Source organism: Bos grunniens, chromosome 7 (genome assembly GCF_055505025.1).
Source record: "Bos grunniens cultivar Pamir isolate PY7600 chromosome 7, Bosgru_T2T1.0, whole genome shotgun sequence".
Lineage (NCBI taxonomy): Eukaryota > Metazoa > Chordata > Mammalia > Artiodactyla > Bovidae > Bos > Bos grunniens.
This window is the reverse complement of record NC_141171.1, coordinates 90,040,094-90,056,270: the sequence shown is the minus strand read 5'-3', so window position 1 is coordinate 90,056,270 and position 16,177 is coordinate 90,040,094. Positions and strand designations below refer to the sequence as shown.

Here is a 16,177-nt window from a genome sequence, read left to right as displayed (position 1 = left end):
GTAGTTCTCCAGACATAAGGAATAAAGGTGATTTTTTCTTTTTTTTTTTGCCATACTGCACAGCATGTGGGATCTTACTTCCCTGACCAGGGGTCAAACCCACGCCTCCTGCGTTGGGAGCTCTGAGCTTTAACCACTGGACCACCATGGGAGTCCCAGGGTGATTTTCACTTTCTTAATATTTCTGTTTTCATAAATTTCACTGAACATATAACACTTTTATTTTGAAAGGTAATCTTAAAAATATCAAAAAGTTAAAAATATATTTTCTGTTAAATCAACACACATATGCTTTTTCAGGGTGGTTGATAATTTCCCACTGAATCAAATCAATCAGCATTAAAGATCATGTACTTCATGGTGAAACACTGTTTTATCTGTAGACAGTGAACCACACAATCAGAGTCTAGTACGCACCTTGTTTTTCTTCAGGTGTTTCTACAAAATAAGGCATTCTTTTCACAGTTTCTCTCAACTCTTGTTTCAAGGCGAGCACATAATCTTCACTCTCTCCTGTTTTTAGTGGCACTGGTTTATAGTCTGTATCCTGTTTACATTAAGAGGCAATTTTTAAAAAATAAATAAAATATTTTAATATTCCTTTTGTCTACGTTCTGAAAACATGTCAGTTTTATTGAAAAACCATATTTTATAGGCATTAAGTTTTACCATCAACTTAAAATATTTTGAGCTTTTATTATCTATTAAACATTTTCACCCATCTCTTATTTTTCTCTTACTTTATAAGTAGAAAAGATAATGTTCCTACCTGCCTAATTTTTCTACTGACCACACCAACAGTCATTTGCTATATAGTCTGATGACTGTGATTCTGTATTTTAAAAATTAAAGCACCCAGATCAAAGCAGTCTGGGTCTCCTATTATGGTGGTTTCCTATTAGCCATGGTGGTATTAGTAGGAGAGTAGCATTAAAAAAAAAAAAAAAAGTAGTAGCAGCTACTGTTTAACAAGTGGTTACTACAACCCGGATGTACTCAATATTCAGAATCCATGAATTCATCTAAAGTATCAATAATTCCCCTTTTATAGTGAGGAAGCTGAGAAGTGAATAATCTGTAAGTCCATATAACACAAAAGTGGCAAAGCAGAAATTTGAACCTATATCTTCAATTATTAAGAACTACAAGTACACACACATATGTATTATGTACGCATATATATTTATAATACAACAGGAGACACCGTGACAAACTAGTCAAACCTTTTGCCTGTGTGGAATTTACATTCTAGGGGAGAAAAGTAAGTAAACAAATGAGATAATACACAATTTTAGACAGTGATAAGTGATAGAAGGACTGAAGCCCAGAAGAGGAAAGAGTGACGGACAGAGCCCACGGAGACTGCAAATGGCTGGTCCACCCAGTAAGCACACACTTCTTGGGAGAGTCACCTTTGAGCAGAGATCGGGATAAGAATATGAAGCCATCCATACAAAGAAATGGGGAGACCGATGGCTCCAGCCAGGGAAACTAATAGGGGAAAATGCCTAAGGGAAAAAGGAGACCACCACGGCTAAGGAATGAGGACAGTGGTGGGAAAAGGATCAGAGAAACATCAGAAAGCCAGATCAGACAGAGCCTTTTAGCCAGTAATAAATTTTATTCCCTGCAGAAAACAATAGTATGTACTAATATTCCCAAGCTTTAGAAGTAATCTCACACATGAAGAAGAGCTTGTTTTAAAAGGAAATCAATATAAAGTGACATTCTGTCTATACCTGCGATATTTACCTTTGTTTTTAGGCTGCACTGAATATCAGAAAAGAAAAATATCAAGAGTAAAAAGTAGACTCTCCCCATGTGAGGCATCTAGATCCCAAGAACATCTGTTCAGGGTCTTGTACTTAGAGAAATCTTTCAACAAAGGATGTTTCCTTTTGAAAGACGGAAAAGATTCCTGGAAGGAGTATCTGGTTATTTATGACATTTTCGTATTTTGTATCACAGCACATGTGCATCTGGAAATGTAAGCTTAAGTTTTAAACTAAAGTCAAGCATTTGATTAAAAATCACACCAATTAAGTTTGCAGCATAATTAAATTTAAAAGCAATACTAAACGTAGTCGAAATGCTTCTATTTTGAAAAACAGTGACAAAATTAAAATTTACTTTAATAAAATAAGGAACTAAGCAAAAAAAAAAAAAACCTCAGTGGGGGAAAAAAGGCCCAGTGGTATACTAGGGAGCAAAATTAAATTCTATAGACGAAAGATGAGAATAAAGTCATTAAGTGGAGGTCTGGCAAAATAGGAAGTGAGGACCACTATAAAATCTAACTTTACTTTAAAAAATATTATTTTAATATTGGACTATATCAATAACAGCATTGTAAGACACAAAAATTGAAAAAAAAATTATAGGTCAGAAAATATTGACTATATTCAGGGAAAAAATATATATATAGCTTTTTGCATTTTAAGAAAGCAGTCTGAAAATTAGAAATGTTTCAGAAAAGAACAGTGGAAATATTTAAATTAAAGGTAAGTGACCATCTCTTTTACTTTCTTACAGTTTAGGATATCACGTGAATGTGAAGTCGCTCAGTCGTGTCTGACTCTTTGCGACCCCATGGACGGTAGCCTACCAGGCTCCGCGGTCCATGGGATTTTCCAGGCAAGAATATTGGAGTGGGCTGCCATTTCCTTCTCCAGGGGATCTTCCCAACCCAGAGATCAAACCTGGGTCTCCTGCATTGCAGACAGACGCATTACCGTCTGAGCCACTAGGGAAGCCCAACAATATATATTCAAGTCTTATACAGTATTTAAATTCTCTCTGAAACATGAAAAATATCCTGTGAGAATTTCGCTGTTAATGTACTTACAGGAAACAGTGGGGGTGGTTTCAATACGACATCAGGTAACTTTTCACCTCTGCTAAATCCAACTGCTTCAATGTTAAAGGTATAAGCAGCACGTCCTCTTCCTTTATTCCCAGCCATTGGAACTAGTTATATCAGAAAAAGCAGACAAATTAAGACACTATTAATGTTTAGGTTTCATGGTATTGCAAGAAAAATGAAACCAACATTTAAAAGCAAAATATACTCCACCCCTTAGGTTGCATGGCTCATTTAGAACACTTCTGGAAAGCAAAACTTGTAAAGAAACAAATATGGGATAAACTGATTCCTAAACATGTCCTACTTAGTCATGCTTGGAAGGTATGGTGATGATGGTCTCAACGACCTCACACAGACTGGCTGGAGGGCTGACCCCGGGGCTTCTTTGCGATGCTGCCCCAACCACTGTGCAGTCAGCTGGTGCAATTCTCTCCACCTCTCTGTGGTTCTGCAACGGGATCTCAGATATGCGTTAAAGATGTGGCCCAGTAGGGGCTGTGCTGATGAACAAGGGACACTTTGTTTTCCAAATCAACTTGAAGACTATCAGCAGTCATACATACTTTAAACGCTTAAATGATTTATTTATCCCAAAATCTGAGTGTCAGAAAGAATCCTTGAGATCTATTCCAAAGTCCTCCTTTTAGAAATGGGAATGGACTCATAAGACTTTGAACAGGTCTGTCCAAGCAGAAAAAATTGTTAAAGATAAACCTGTATACTCTGTAACTTTAGGGATAAAGTTATCATTGTTAGAGAACAATATCATTCTTAAGTCCTATACTTAATTTCTGAGTCTTCTGAAACATAATTACTCTATATAGTTGATGCTTGAACAACATGGGGTTAGGGGCACTGACCACCCCACGCAGTCAAAAATCCATGTATAATTTTACAGTCAACCCTCCGAATCCATGGTTCTCCATTCTGAAATTCAACCAACCTCAGTTTGTGTACTGTTAGTTTTCACTGAAAAAAATCCACATATTAAGAGGATCCATTCAATTCAAGTTTGTGTTGTTCAATCAACCGTAGTGTGAAAACAGGATTCCTACACTAGGGCCCTTTCACTACAACTCACTGGACTGTAGTGAAGATCATAATGCACATTCTTTAAATATTTCCCCCAATGGTGATACCGAGGATCATTCAACTCCATTAAGTCCAAGAAAGCAAGACTAGGTCCTCCATACCACTTTAACAGTTACCTTCCTTTTCTCCCTAACCATTTATGTGTTGAGGAAATCAGGTCACTATCGTCTACAATGCTTCTCCAACTTCAACCCTAAGGAATGTGCAGATTATTCAGAAATCTTGCCAAAAAGGCAGAATCTGAACCAGCTGGCCAAGGATGAGGCCTGAAGATCAGCATTTCTAACAAGCTCTCTGAAGATAGCAGTGTTACTGGTTTGCAGACCACATTTTGAGAGTAGGAGGGGTGGACAATTTCCCATACTGTGGATTTCAGTGATGTGGCTGCTGCTGCTGCTGCTGCTGCTGCTAAGTTGCTTCAGTCGTGTCCAACTCTGTGCCACCCCATAGACAGCAGCCCACCAGACTCGCCCGTCCCTGGGATTCTCCAGGCAAGAACACTGGAGTGGGGTGCCATTGCCGTCTCCAACACATTCCTCTACTCCCTGTATTTTCTATAAACAGATGGACTAGAGGCTTACTCAAATTTGGGTTTGATTTTTTACAAAAATACTCAAAACAGATGCTGTTTTTCCTACTGATCACATGATGCATATGAAGTCTCTTTCAGTGATGTTCTCTGGTCATTGGTGTCACGTGCTGTTAGTCTGTTTTGTCCAGTATAAAGTTGAAAAAAAAAAGTCCAAACATAAGTGGACCCATGTAATTCAAATTTGTGTTGTTCGGAGTCAACTGTAACATGAAATCAGTTTTCACTTAATGATTTTTAAAACTGCAGGTATTGATGATCGTATCCTAGATTTACAAGTTCACTATGGATTATAATGTGGTGATAAACAAATTTTATAATTTGTTTCTTAACTTGAATCCCACCAGTTATCAATTCCCCTCATCTACTATTTAGTTACTATGAAATACAATTCATATAGAAAAGATATTGATTTTAATAACCAAGCTCATGCCAGTTGTCCACACTGAGAGAGTGAAAATATACAAATGGCCTTGTTTCAATTGCTGAGTCCCTAAAACATATGCTGAACCTATAGAAAGCAGGTCTCCCAAGTATGAAAATTGCTGAGCACTGGAAAGATTAATGCTGAATCTGAAGCTCCAATACTTTGGCCACCGGATGCAAAGTGCCAACTCGTTGGAAAAGACCCTGATGCTGGGAAAGATTGAAGGCGGGAGGAGAAGGGATCTCATCTTCTGTCTGGGAAGACAGAAGATGGATGGTTGGATGGCATCACCCACTCAGGGGACAAGAGTTTGAGCAAACTCCAGGAGATGGTGAAGGACAGGGAAGCCTGGCAAGCTGCAGTCCATGGTGCTGCAGAGTTGGACACGACTGAGCAACTGAACAAAAAGAGCTCACACCTTCACACTGAGGAAAACCCACTTAAAAGGAGAGTATACCAGCCGTCGTTACTTGATGGAGTATCTCCTGAGAACTATTGAATTCTGCTGACTCTAAAGTTTCATATTTATTAAGAAACCTTTGGGTGTATAAACTTGATTATCATTAGTGAATGCACTGCCCTTGGCAGAAAAATCAATCCTAACTCTTGAGACACCCTTAATAATTACATGGCATTCTGGCCTAGAAATCCATTTCTTTCTATTTTGGAAATTCATTCGCTTCTCCTGCAGAACTGGGAGGCAATGGCTGGACTCTGGTAACAGTCTCTTGGCAAAACAGACTCACAAGTTGTGGCCTAAGCTTCACTGTTTGAATCCCTTGAAATCCTTTAAGTTGATTAAGCCATTTCCGTGGTCCTTTTTCATCCTGCTAAGCTTCTTGAATGAAGAGGTTTTTTTTTTAACCAGCTTTCCCCATTTTCTCATTATCCAAATCATCCTCTAATTTATGTGGGCCAATTTCATCCAATTAATATTGAGCATTCCAGGCATTCAGAGAGCACTGAACAAAACAAAGTCTCTGCCTTCAGGGCTTATATTTTGGTGGATGAACAACCATAAGTATGTAACATAATATTATGTGCTCCTGTAGTGGGTTGAATTATGTCTTCCCCCAAACCCCTTACCTGTGAATATGACCTTCCTTGTTTGTAAATAAAGTCTTTGGAGATGTAATAAAATTAACATGAGGTCATAGGAGATTGGGCTTCCCCGATAGCTCAGTTGGTAAAGAATCCTCCTGCAATGCAGGAGACCCCGGTTCGATTCCTGAGTTGGGAAGATCCACTGGAGAAGGGATGAGCTACCCACTCCAGTATTCTTGGACTTCCCTTGTGGCTCAGCTGGTAGAAAATCTACCTGCAATGGAGGAGATCTGAGTTCGATCCCTGTGTTGGGAAGATCCCCTGGAGAAGGGAAAGGCTACCCGCTCCAGTTTTCTGGCCTGGAGAATTCCATGGACTGTACAGTCCATGGGGTTGCAGAGACAACCTCGGACACAACTGAGGAACTTTCACTTCTCTTTCATACAAGAGAAGGGTGAGTCCTCTCCTAGTGACTAGTGTCCTTATAACGGGGGTGCTTGGGCAGACACAGGCACACAGGGGAAACACTACGTGAAGATGGGAGCACAGACTGGAGTGCCATAGCAGCAACCCAGAAATACCAAGGAGTGCCAGGAACCACCAGAAGCTGGAAGAGCGGTGCTGAACATTCTCCCTCAGAGCCTCCAGAGGGAACAAACTCCGCTAATACCTTGATCTCAGATTTCTGGCTCTAAAAATGAGAGAATAAATTTCTGTTGTTTTTAAGTCACATAGTTTGTGGCAGCTGTAGGAATTAATATAGCTCTGAAGAAAAATAAATCATGGTAAGGGGGTAAAGAATAATGAAGAGGTGTAGTACTGACTTTTTCACACAAATGCAGTCTTTCTGTGGACAATAAGCTAGAGTGGCATGCTGTAGAGGGACTAAGAGTTTTAAGATGGAGGAATGAGGTGAAGATGGCTATGCTGCTGCTGCTGCTGCTAAGTCGCTTCAGTGTCTGACTCTGTGCAACCCCACAGACGGCAGCCCATCAGGCTCCCCTGTCCCTGGGATTCTCCAGGAAAGAACACTGGAGTGGGTTGCCATTTCCTTCTCCAATGCATGAAAGTGAAAAGTGAAAGGGAAGTCGCTCAGTCTTGTCTGACTCTTAGTGAGCCCATGGACTGCAGCCTACCAGGCTCCTCCGTCCATGGGATTTTCCAGGCAAGAGTACAGGAGTGGGCTGCCATTGCCTTCTCTAGAAGATGGCTATGCACCGAAGGCAAAACAAAGGCAGGAGAGGAAGCCATAAGATGCAGTGTCTGAGGAGCAAGAAGCTCATGCAGGTGAGAAGCAAGGAGAGGCTGATTAAGACCAGATCTTGTGGAGCCCTGTGTGAGCTATGGTAAAAGGTTTGGCTTTTGTCTTATTGTGATGTGAATGATACTCAGGCAGATGCTGAAATGCAAAGGTCCCTAACGGTCCTCAGTGGCAAAATCCACTGGACTATTCCTCTTGTTCATGCTTTTGGACTTCAAAAGCATGCTGTTGTTGTTCAGTCGTTCAATTGTGTCCAACTCTGTGTGACCCCATGCACTGCAGCATGCCAGGCTTCCCTGTCCTTCACTATCTCCTGGAGTTTGCTCAAACTCATGTCCATTGGGTCAGTGATGCCATCCAACCATCTCATCCTCTGTCATCCCCTTCTCCTTCTTCCTTCAATCTTTCCCAGCATTAGGGTCTTTTCCAATGAGTCAGCTCTTCACATCAGGTGGCCAAAGTATTGAAGCTTTGTTAGCATTAGCCCTTCCAATGAATATTCAGGGTTGATTTCCTTTAGGACTGACTGGTTTGATCTCCTTGGCGTCCAAGGGACTCTCAAGAGTCTTTTCTCCAGCACTACAGTTTGAAAGCATCAATTCTTTGGTGCTCAGCCTTCTTTATGGTCCTACTCTCACATCTGCACATGACTAATGGAAAAACTATAGCTTTAACTATACGAACTTTTGTTGGCAAAATGATGCGAATGTGCTGCCTATATTGTCATAGTTTTCCTTCCAAGGAGCAAGCGTCTTTTAATTTCATGGCTGCAGTCACCGTCCACAGTGATTTCGGAATCCAAGAAAATAAAATCTGCCACTGTTTCCATTGTTTCCCCATCTGTTTGCCAAGAAGTGATAGGACTGGTATATCCAAGGCATACCACTCATTATTGCCTCCATCCTTACTGCTGCTGCTGCTGCTACTGCTAAGTCGCTTCAGTTGTGTCCGACTCTGTGTGACCCCATAAACAGCAGCCCACTAGGCTCCTCTGTCCCTGGGATTCTCCAGGTAAGAATACTGGAGTGGGTTGCCATTTCCTTCTCCAATGTATGAAAGTGAAAAGTGAAAGTGAAGTCGCTCAGTCGTGTCCAACTCTGTGCGACCCCATAAATGGCAGCCCACTAGGCTCCTCCATCCATGGGATTTTCCAGGCAAGAGTACTGGAGTGGGTTGCCATTGCCTTCTCAGATGAAACTGTCTATTCTCCAGGCTTTAGTCTGATTGCTGGTTCTTCTAACTCGTGACCAGTTTTTGTCTACTTCTGTTCTTAAAACTTACTAAATATGGATTTCCTTAAGGGTCAATCTATAGGTTCTGCTCCTTATCTTTGGAAAAAGCACCCCCTGTCAGGGTTTGATAACGTCCTCCAATTACCTCTACCACTAACCTTTGTTCTGAGTTTCATCCCATTTTCTTACTACCAAAAGAATATTTGGACGTACCTTAAACTCAGGGCTTCCCTGGCAGCTCAATGGTAAAGAATCTACCTGCCAATGCAGGAGACGGGGGTTTGATCTCTGGGTTGGGAAGATTCCTCTAGAGAAAGAAATGGCAATCCACTCCGGGATTCTTGCTTGGGAAATCCCAAAGACAGAAGAGCCTGGCAGGCTATCGTCCAAAGGGTTGGAAAACAACTGGACACAACTTAGAGACTAAACAACAACAATCTTTGCTTAAAATACTGAGATCATCTCTCTATAGTAACTAGCTCACTTTCATATAGAATGTCCCTATTTCTATCCACAGTATGCTATTTCCCCAGTCACCAATATTTGAAGATTTGGAGTGACTTAGGATTGATTTATCATTCTGTTTCACCCCTCTATCAGAATCAATCATCTAACTGTTTTCAAAATGTCCCTTCCTTTCCATTTTCACTACCATAATTCAGTTCGGCTCCTTTCCACCTCACTTTTGACGGCTGCCAGATTTTGTAGTATCCCCTGTTCTTCCTGTTTATTTTATTCTCTCACACTATTCATTCTAAAGCAGAGTTCTGATTAAACGCTTCTCTTCTCTTCCCTCTTGGCTAGATAATTAAGTCCAAACTCACTATTCCAAGTATTGAGAGCCCTTTTATGCTGCTTGCACTGATCCTCCCAACTCACTGGCCTGTAATCATTTCTTGACTAGCACTCTCTCCACTGGAAACCACTTCCTCCTTGTCTGGCTGCATCCCTTTCACGTTAAGATCCAGTTTAACTTGCTCAACATCACAACTGTCAGTTCATCCCAACTTGCTTTTGGAAACTTTCTTCTGTTAAAATACATGGATTTTTAAAAACTGAGGTGATATATTTTGCCATTTTCTTCAATTCTGGAAGAAATACAGACAATGCCTCTTCTGGGAAAAGCATCTTTTCCAAAGGAGATTCACTTCTATTTTTTTGTTTCTTCAAAAGTATTAACACTAGAAATCTTATATTCCCCACTGTTTAGCAGAATACTCTTTATGTAGCAACAGTTTCATAATCAATGTTGTTTCCTTATTTATTGACTTATGGTTGATTTGGAATGGGATGCAAAAGTAGGAAGTCAAGAGATAATTGGAGTAACACGCAAATTTGGCCTTGGAGTACAAAATGAAATGGGGCAAAGGCTAACAGAGTTTTTTCAAGAGAAGGCACTGGTCATAGCAAACACCCTCTTCCAACAACTCAAGAGAATACTCTACACATAGACATCACCAGATGGTCAACACTGAAATCAGATTGATTATATTCTTTGCAGCCAAAGATGGAGAAACTCTATACAGTCAGCAAAAACAAGACCAGGAACTGAGTGTGGCTCATATCATGAATTCCTTATTGCAAAATTCAGCCTTCAACTGAAGAAAGTAGGGAAAACCACTAGACCATTCAGGTATGACCTAAATCAAATCCTAAATCAAATCCCTTATGATTATACAGTGGAAGTGACAAACAGATTCAAATAGATCTGCTAGAGTGCCTGAAGAACTATGGGCAGAGGTTTGAAGAACTACGGACAGAGGTTTGAAGAACTATGGACAAAGGTTTGGGACAATGTACAGGAAGCAGTGATCAAGACCATCCCCAAGAAAAAGAAACGCAAAAAGGCAAAATGGTTGTCTGAGGAGGCCTTACAAATAGCTGAGAAAAGACGAGGAGTCAAAGGCAAGGAGAAAAGGAAAGATAGACACATTTGAATGAAGAGTTCCAAAGGATAGCAAGGAGAGATAAGAAAGCCTTCCTCAGTGATCAATGTAAAGAACAGAGGAAAATAATAGAATGGGAAAGACTAGAGATCTCATCAAGAAAATTAGAGATATCAAGGGAACATTTCATGCAAAGATGGGCTCAATAAAGGACAGAAATGGTAGGGACCCAACAGAAGCAGAAGAGATTAAGAAAAGGTGGCAAGAATACACAGAAGAACTATACAATCTTCAGGACCCAGATTACCATGATGGTGTGATCACTCACCTAGAGCCAGACATCCTGGAATGTGAAGTCAAGTGGGCCTTAGGAAGTATCACTATGAACAAAGCTAGTGGAAGTGATGGAATTCCAGTGGAGCTATTCCAAATCCTGAAAGATAATGCTGTCAAAGTGCTGCACTCAATATGCAACAAATTTGGAAAACTAGCAGTGGCCACAGGACTGGAAGAGGTCAGTTTTCATTCCAATCCCAAATAAAGGCAATGCCAAAGAATGCTCAAACTACCACACAATTGCACTCATCTCACACGCTAGTAAAGTAATGCTCAAAAGTCTCCAAGCTATGCTTTAACAGTACATAAACCAGAACTTCCAGATGTTCAAGCTGGATTTAGAAAAGCCAGAGGAACCAGAGATCAAATTGCCAACATCTGCTGGATCATCGAAAAAGCAAGAGAGTTCCAGAAAAACATCTATTTCTGCTTTATTGACTACGCCAAAGCCTTTGACTGTGTGGATCACAACAAACTGTGGAAAATTCTTCAAGACATGGGAATACCAGACCACATGACCTGCCTCTTGAGAAATCTTATGCAAGTCAGGAAGCAACAGTTAGAACTGGACATGGAACAACAGACTGGTTCCAAATAGGAAACGCAGTACATCAAGTCTATATATTGTCACCCTGCTTATTTAACTTATGTTCAGAGTACATCATGAGAAATGCTGGGCTGGATGAAGCACAAGCTGGAATCAAGATTGCCAGGAAAAATATCAATAACCTCAGATATGCAGATGACACCACCCTTATGGCAGAAAGTGAAGAGGAACTAAAAAGCCTCTTCATGAAAGTGAAAGTGGAGAGTGAAAAAGTTGGCTTAAAGCTCAACATTCAGAAAACGAAGATCATGGCATCTGGTCCCATCACTTCATGGGAAATAGATGGAGAAACAGAGGAAACAGTGGCAGACTTTATTTTTTGGGGCTCCAAAATCACTGCACGTGGTGACTGCAGCCATGAAATTAAAAGATGCTTGCTCCTTGGAAGAAAAGCTATTACAAACCTAGACAGCATATTAAAAAGCAGAGACATTACTTTGCCAACAAAGGTCCGTCTAGTCAAGGCTATGGTGTTTGCAGAAGTTATGTATGGATGTGAGAGTTGGAGTATGAATAAAGCTGAGCACCAAAGAATTGATGCTTTTGAACTGTGGTGTTGAAGAAGACTCTTGAGAGTCCTTTGGATTGCAAGGATCAAACCAGCCAATCCTAAAGGAAATCAGTCCTGAATATTCATTGGAAGGACTGATGCTGAAACTGAAACTCCAGTACTTTGGCCACCTGATGCGAAGAAATGATTCATTGGAAAAGACTTCGATGCTGGGAAAGATTGAAGGCATGGAAGGGGATGACAGAGGATGAGATGGACATGAGTTTTAGCAAACTCTGGGAGTTGGTAAAGGACAGGGAAGCCTGGTGTGCTGCAGTCCATGGGGTTACAAAGAGTCAGTCAGACACAACTAAGCCACTGATCTGAACTCACGGTGATTTGATGAACAAATTTACCCACAGAAATACAAATTATTCAGCCAACTATTAAGAATTTTTGTTTTTGTTTGTTATCTTCTAGAACTAAGTTTGGGACCTGGTTGTACACTGGAATCATCAGGAGAGTTAAAAAAAAAAAAACAACAGCATAAAGGGAAAAAAAATAAAGAAACTCTCCAACATCACCCCAGAACAAGGAAATCAGAATCTGCAGAGGTAGGATTTAGGCAGTAGGACTTTTTAAATCACCCCAGGAGACTCCAGTGTGTAACCTAAATTACGAACCATGGCTCCAGACTGAACTTCCCATTATGTAGGAAAGTGAGGCACTGAAAGATCAATGGAGCGCCTAAAGACAGAGCGAATTCCTAACAAAGTCAGGACTGAGTTAAATGTTCAGGTTACCTTTCCATTGTCCTTATATTTATATCATGCTGCCTGTAGCACACTTTGAGATTAGCTGAAGACCTTTCAATCCCGGCAAAATCTTTAATCTTTACAATGAACTGAAATAGTAATGGCAAAATAAACTGGATTGAAAGATGTAAAATCTGATGTACTACCCTTCCTTTTTGGGATGCCTCCTGAAAATTCGTATTCAACATTGTTCTGAGAGAGTTTCATGGGTGCAGTTCAAGCACCCAGGAGCTGACCTGCGAAAGCCTATTCTAATTAATAACAAACAACCCTGAGGCAGAGATTGAGCTCATCTCAGAAACACCTTCTCACTCTAATGTTTTATGAGTTATAATTGTGGCTTAACTGTGCTGTCCTCCACGTCTCACACAGTTAAGTTTCTTGCACATATTCCCTAGGTGAATAATACACAGATAGAAGCAGACATGGAAGCTAGGAGAGGCACTGAAAGCCAGGTCAGTGTCTTTCCTGATGAATGACACTTCAATTGCCCTAATTAGAAACTAATAGTCATGCTGACCTTGTCTCCATCTCCCTTGATCCCCTCATCTAACCACAGAAGACAATCAGCTCTGTGTCCCTTCTTACAAGTTTGCCTTTCTTTACTTCTGCCTTAGTTCAGGGCTTCAACATCTCTTGCTTGGATCTCTAATACAGAACAAGTAAACTTCTCATGGCCGCCTGTGCATGCTCAATCGCTTAGTTGTGTCTGACTCTTCACAACCTCATGGACTGTAGCCCTCCAGGCTCCTCTGTCCATGGAATTTCCCAGGCAAGAATACTGGAGTGGGTTACCATTTCCTCCTCCAGGGGATATTCCTGGCCCAGGGATTGAAGCCACGTCTCTCTGCATTGGCAGGCAGATTTTTTACCACTTATCCACCTGGGAAGCCCCTCTAATGGCTAGACTCATCCTTTCAATCCATTCTCCAGTCATCACTCTTGAACACAAACCTTAATGTATCACTCTTCTTAACTAACAGAACTTTGGGGTCTAACTTTCCGCCTCTTGCATCCTGCACTACCCTCTCACCCCAACTCTAACCAGTCCCAACTCTGCTATTCCCGCTGTCACATTGCGTTCCTTCTGCCTGGAATGCCACGTCCACCTGCCCAAGCCCCATCATCACTGAAAAGTCTATGCAAATACTACTTCTCTTCTACCATTTCTTCCACCCTAAGTGGAGGCAGTCCTATCTCTTTCCTGTTTCCCAAGTGCTACACTGCTTTGGAGGCTTCCCAGGTGGCGCTAGTGGCCAAGAACCTGCCTGCCAATGAGGGAGACATAAGAGATGAGGGTTCAATCCCTGGGCCGGGAAGATCCCCTAGAGGAGGGCATGGCAACCCACTCCAGTATTCTTGCCTGGAGAATCCCATGGACAGAGGAGCCTGTGTCCATAGGATCTATGGTCCATAGGGTCGAAGAGTTTGTCATGGCTGAAGGGACATAGCACACACACTGCCTTTATTGCCCTTTAAAAAATCATATCGTAATTGTCAGTTCTTGTCTATCTCCTCAGTAATTTCTTCAATTATCCACTCTTCAAGTATTTATTAAGTACCCTCTGTGTCAGATCATCTTCTATATAATTGGAATATAATAGTGAACCAAACAAAATCCCTGCTTTCATAGTGCTCACAGTCTATTATGGGAAATGGAAAAAAAAAATGTACTTTATAGAAAGTGTCAGATAGTGATCAGTGCTATGAAAAAAAAAAAAGCAGGAAACATGGGTGCTATTACAGAAAAGACTAGATAAAGAAGTTCTCTTGTATCTTGTAATATTTGAACACAAACCTGACACAGTGAAGGAAAAAGTCATGCTGAGAACTAGGAAAGGATATATAGAGGAAAGTGTACAAGCAGAAGGATCCGTAAGTGTGAAGGCCTCTTTGAAGACTCATTGACCTTTTCCCGTCCTATTACTAACCAGAGCCTGGCAAAAGTCCAATAAAAATTGGGAGAATTATTGCTGAGCTCATAGCCTGGTAAGGATATCACTGCAATTCACCTCCCTTTGACTAGAGGAAAAATAAAATGACAGAGAGGTCTGTATGTCCCTGCTGAGATCATGCTAACAGTGGTCTTTTAAGGCCAGCTCAAATTGCTACTAAGTTCCTTCCATGCATATTCTCATTGAACCTAGTTTTTACTTACTCTGGGGACATATCTCATTTGCTTTATATTGCCAACATTTGTGTGCAAATATTATCTTCCTTCAAATTCCTTGAGAACCCAGATTGTGATCTTTAAAAAAAAAAAAAAATTCTGTACTTTTACACATCACTTAGCTTGCAGAACTGAATGTCTGGATAAATTCTAACCAGGTTAGGCAAATATTCAGAAAGGCTACATCCTCATCCAAGACTTAACTGTAGGGGAGGAGAATACACCTCTCCCTCTATGAAGGCTTATTAGTAGCGGCCACAGTAAGTGTTTTCATAATTATCTTTCATAATGCTGTCTCATGAGTCTTCATAATTTCTCCTGGCTGAGAAGGGAGGTTAGTCAAGTTCTCAAGGGAATTTTTGAAGCCTAATTGGGTGTTTCAACAGCGAGAAGATTCGGGATGGGGACAGGAGGAACCTGGTGTTATTAGTGGGGGTGATCTCTGCGGCTGGTCGGGCCACACCCATGTCATTATCCACTTTTCCCGTCTCCTCAAGGTGCGGCTGCTTCCCCCTCTCTTTAGTTTAGTCTTTCTCTACCAACTTTTTTTGCTCTCTTCCAAGAGCGGACAAACTCACCAAAAACAAGGGAAGGCAGGGGAACGAATATATAATTCTTTTAGAAGAGAAGAAAAACCTTATCAACAACATCCCTCCCTGCATGGGATATAGGATAAAGTGCTAACAGTTAAGAAAACATACTGAATATCCTGCCCTTAGCTGCAAGTCTGCAGCAATGACTCGCGTTTGAGCCCATCACAGCGTCAGTAAGAGCATCAATTCCCTTTTAACTCACCGCAGTCCTAAGTGTAGACTAGGTAAAGTGTGGAAACTACGATTTTTTAAGAGTGTGATGGGATTAGGAGAAGGAACCAAAAGCTTAATCTTCCAACGCCCCTCAACCCAGAGGCGCTTTAATTAATCTCCACGGCTGACTTCCTCCCACCTTCTCCACGTGCCCCTTTAACTACCCCCCCACACACAACCCCAACTCCTCCCAAGCCCTCGATTGCCTCCTCAGTTACCTGCTCGCTAAGTCTCGAGGCTCGGGGAAAGCGTGCAGCTGAAGTGCCGGCCGGCAACCAAGGGGTGCAGACCGAAGGTTCCTGCGCTCCAGGGCCGGCCGGTTCCACCTCTGGAGAAGGCGCGCTCCTCCCTCCACGCGGCCTCCCAGCGGCGTTCGGATCCCAACCAGTTATCCCCGCCCACTCCCGGGCGAGGCCCCGCCCTCCGGGCCCAGAGCTTTTTTAGCCCTCGGCAGGCGCCGTAGTCCTCCAGCCCCGCCCCCCGCCCGAGCCTTGGCCCGACTCTTTCCGCGCCGGCTGGAAATGCGCGTAGTGGCGCGCGGCGGGTGGGCGGCCTGGTT

The 16,177-nt window shown here is 41.8% G+C and overlaps 1 protein-coding gene across 8 annotated transcripts in view; it reads right to left on the bottom strand.

Annotated features, from left to right (window-relative positions):
• Positions 1–16,177, bottom strand: part of POLR3G (RNA polymerase III subunit G) — a 46,708-nt gene that overhangs the window by 29,678 nt on the left and 853 nt on the right. For 2 of the 8 annotated variants that reach the window (XM_086413031.1, XM_086413032.1), the window contains exons 1-4: positions 15,837–16,118; positions 6,058–6,289; positions 2,846–2,967; positions 418–547 (exon numbers count right to left, since the gene is read on the bottom strand). In XM_086413031.1, the coding sequence (XP_086269157.1) occupies positions 418–547; positions 2,846–2,967; positions 6,058–6,118 (313 nt within the window). In that variant the 5' untranslated portion in view covers positions 6,119–6,289; positions 15,837–16,118. Of the gene's footprint in view, positions 1–417; positions 548–2,845; positions 2,968–6,057; positions 6,290–15,836; positions 16,119–16,177 lie in introns of those variants that run through there. The other 6 variants (XM_086413033.1, XM_086413035.1, XM_086413037.1 and 3 more) reach the window with 4 other exon arrangements.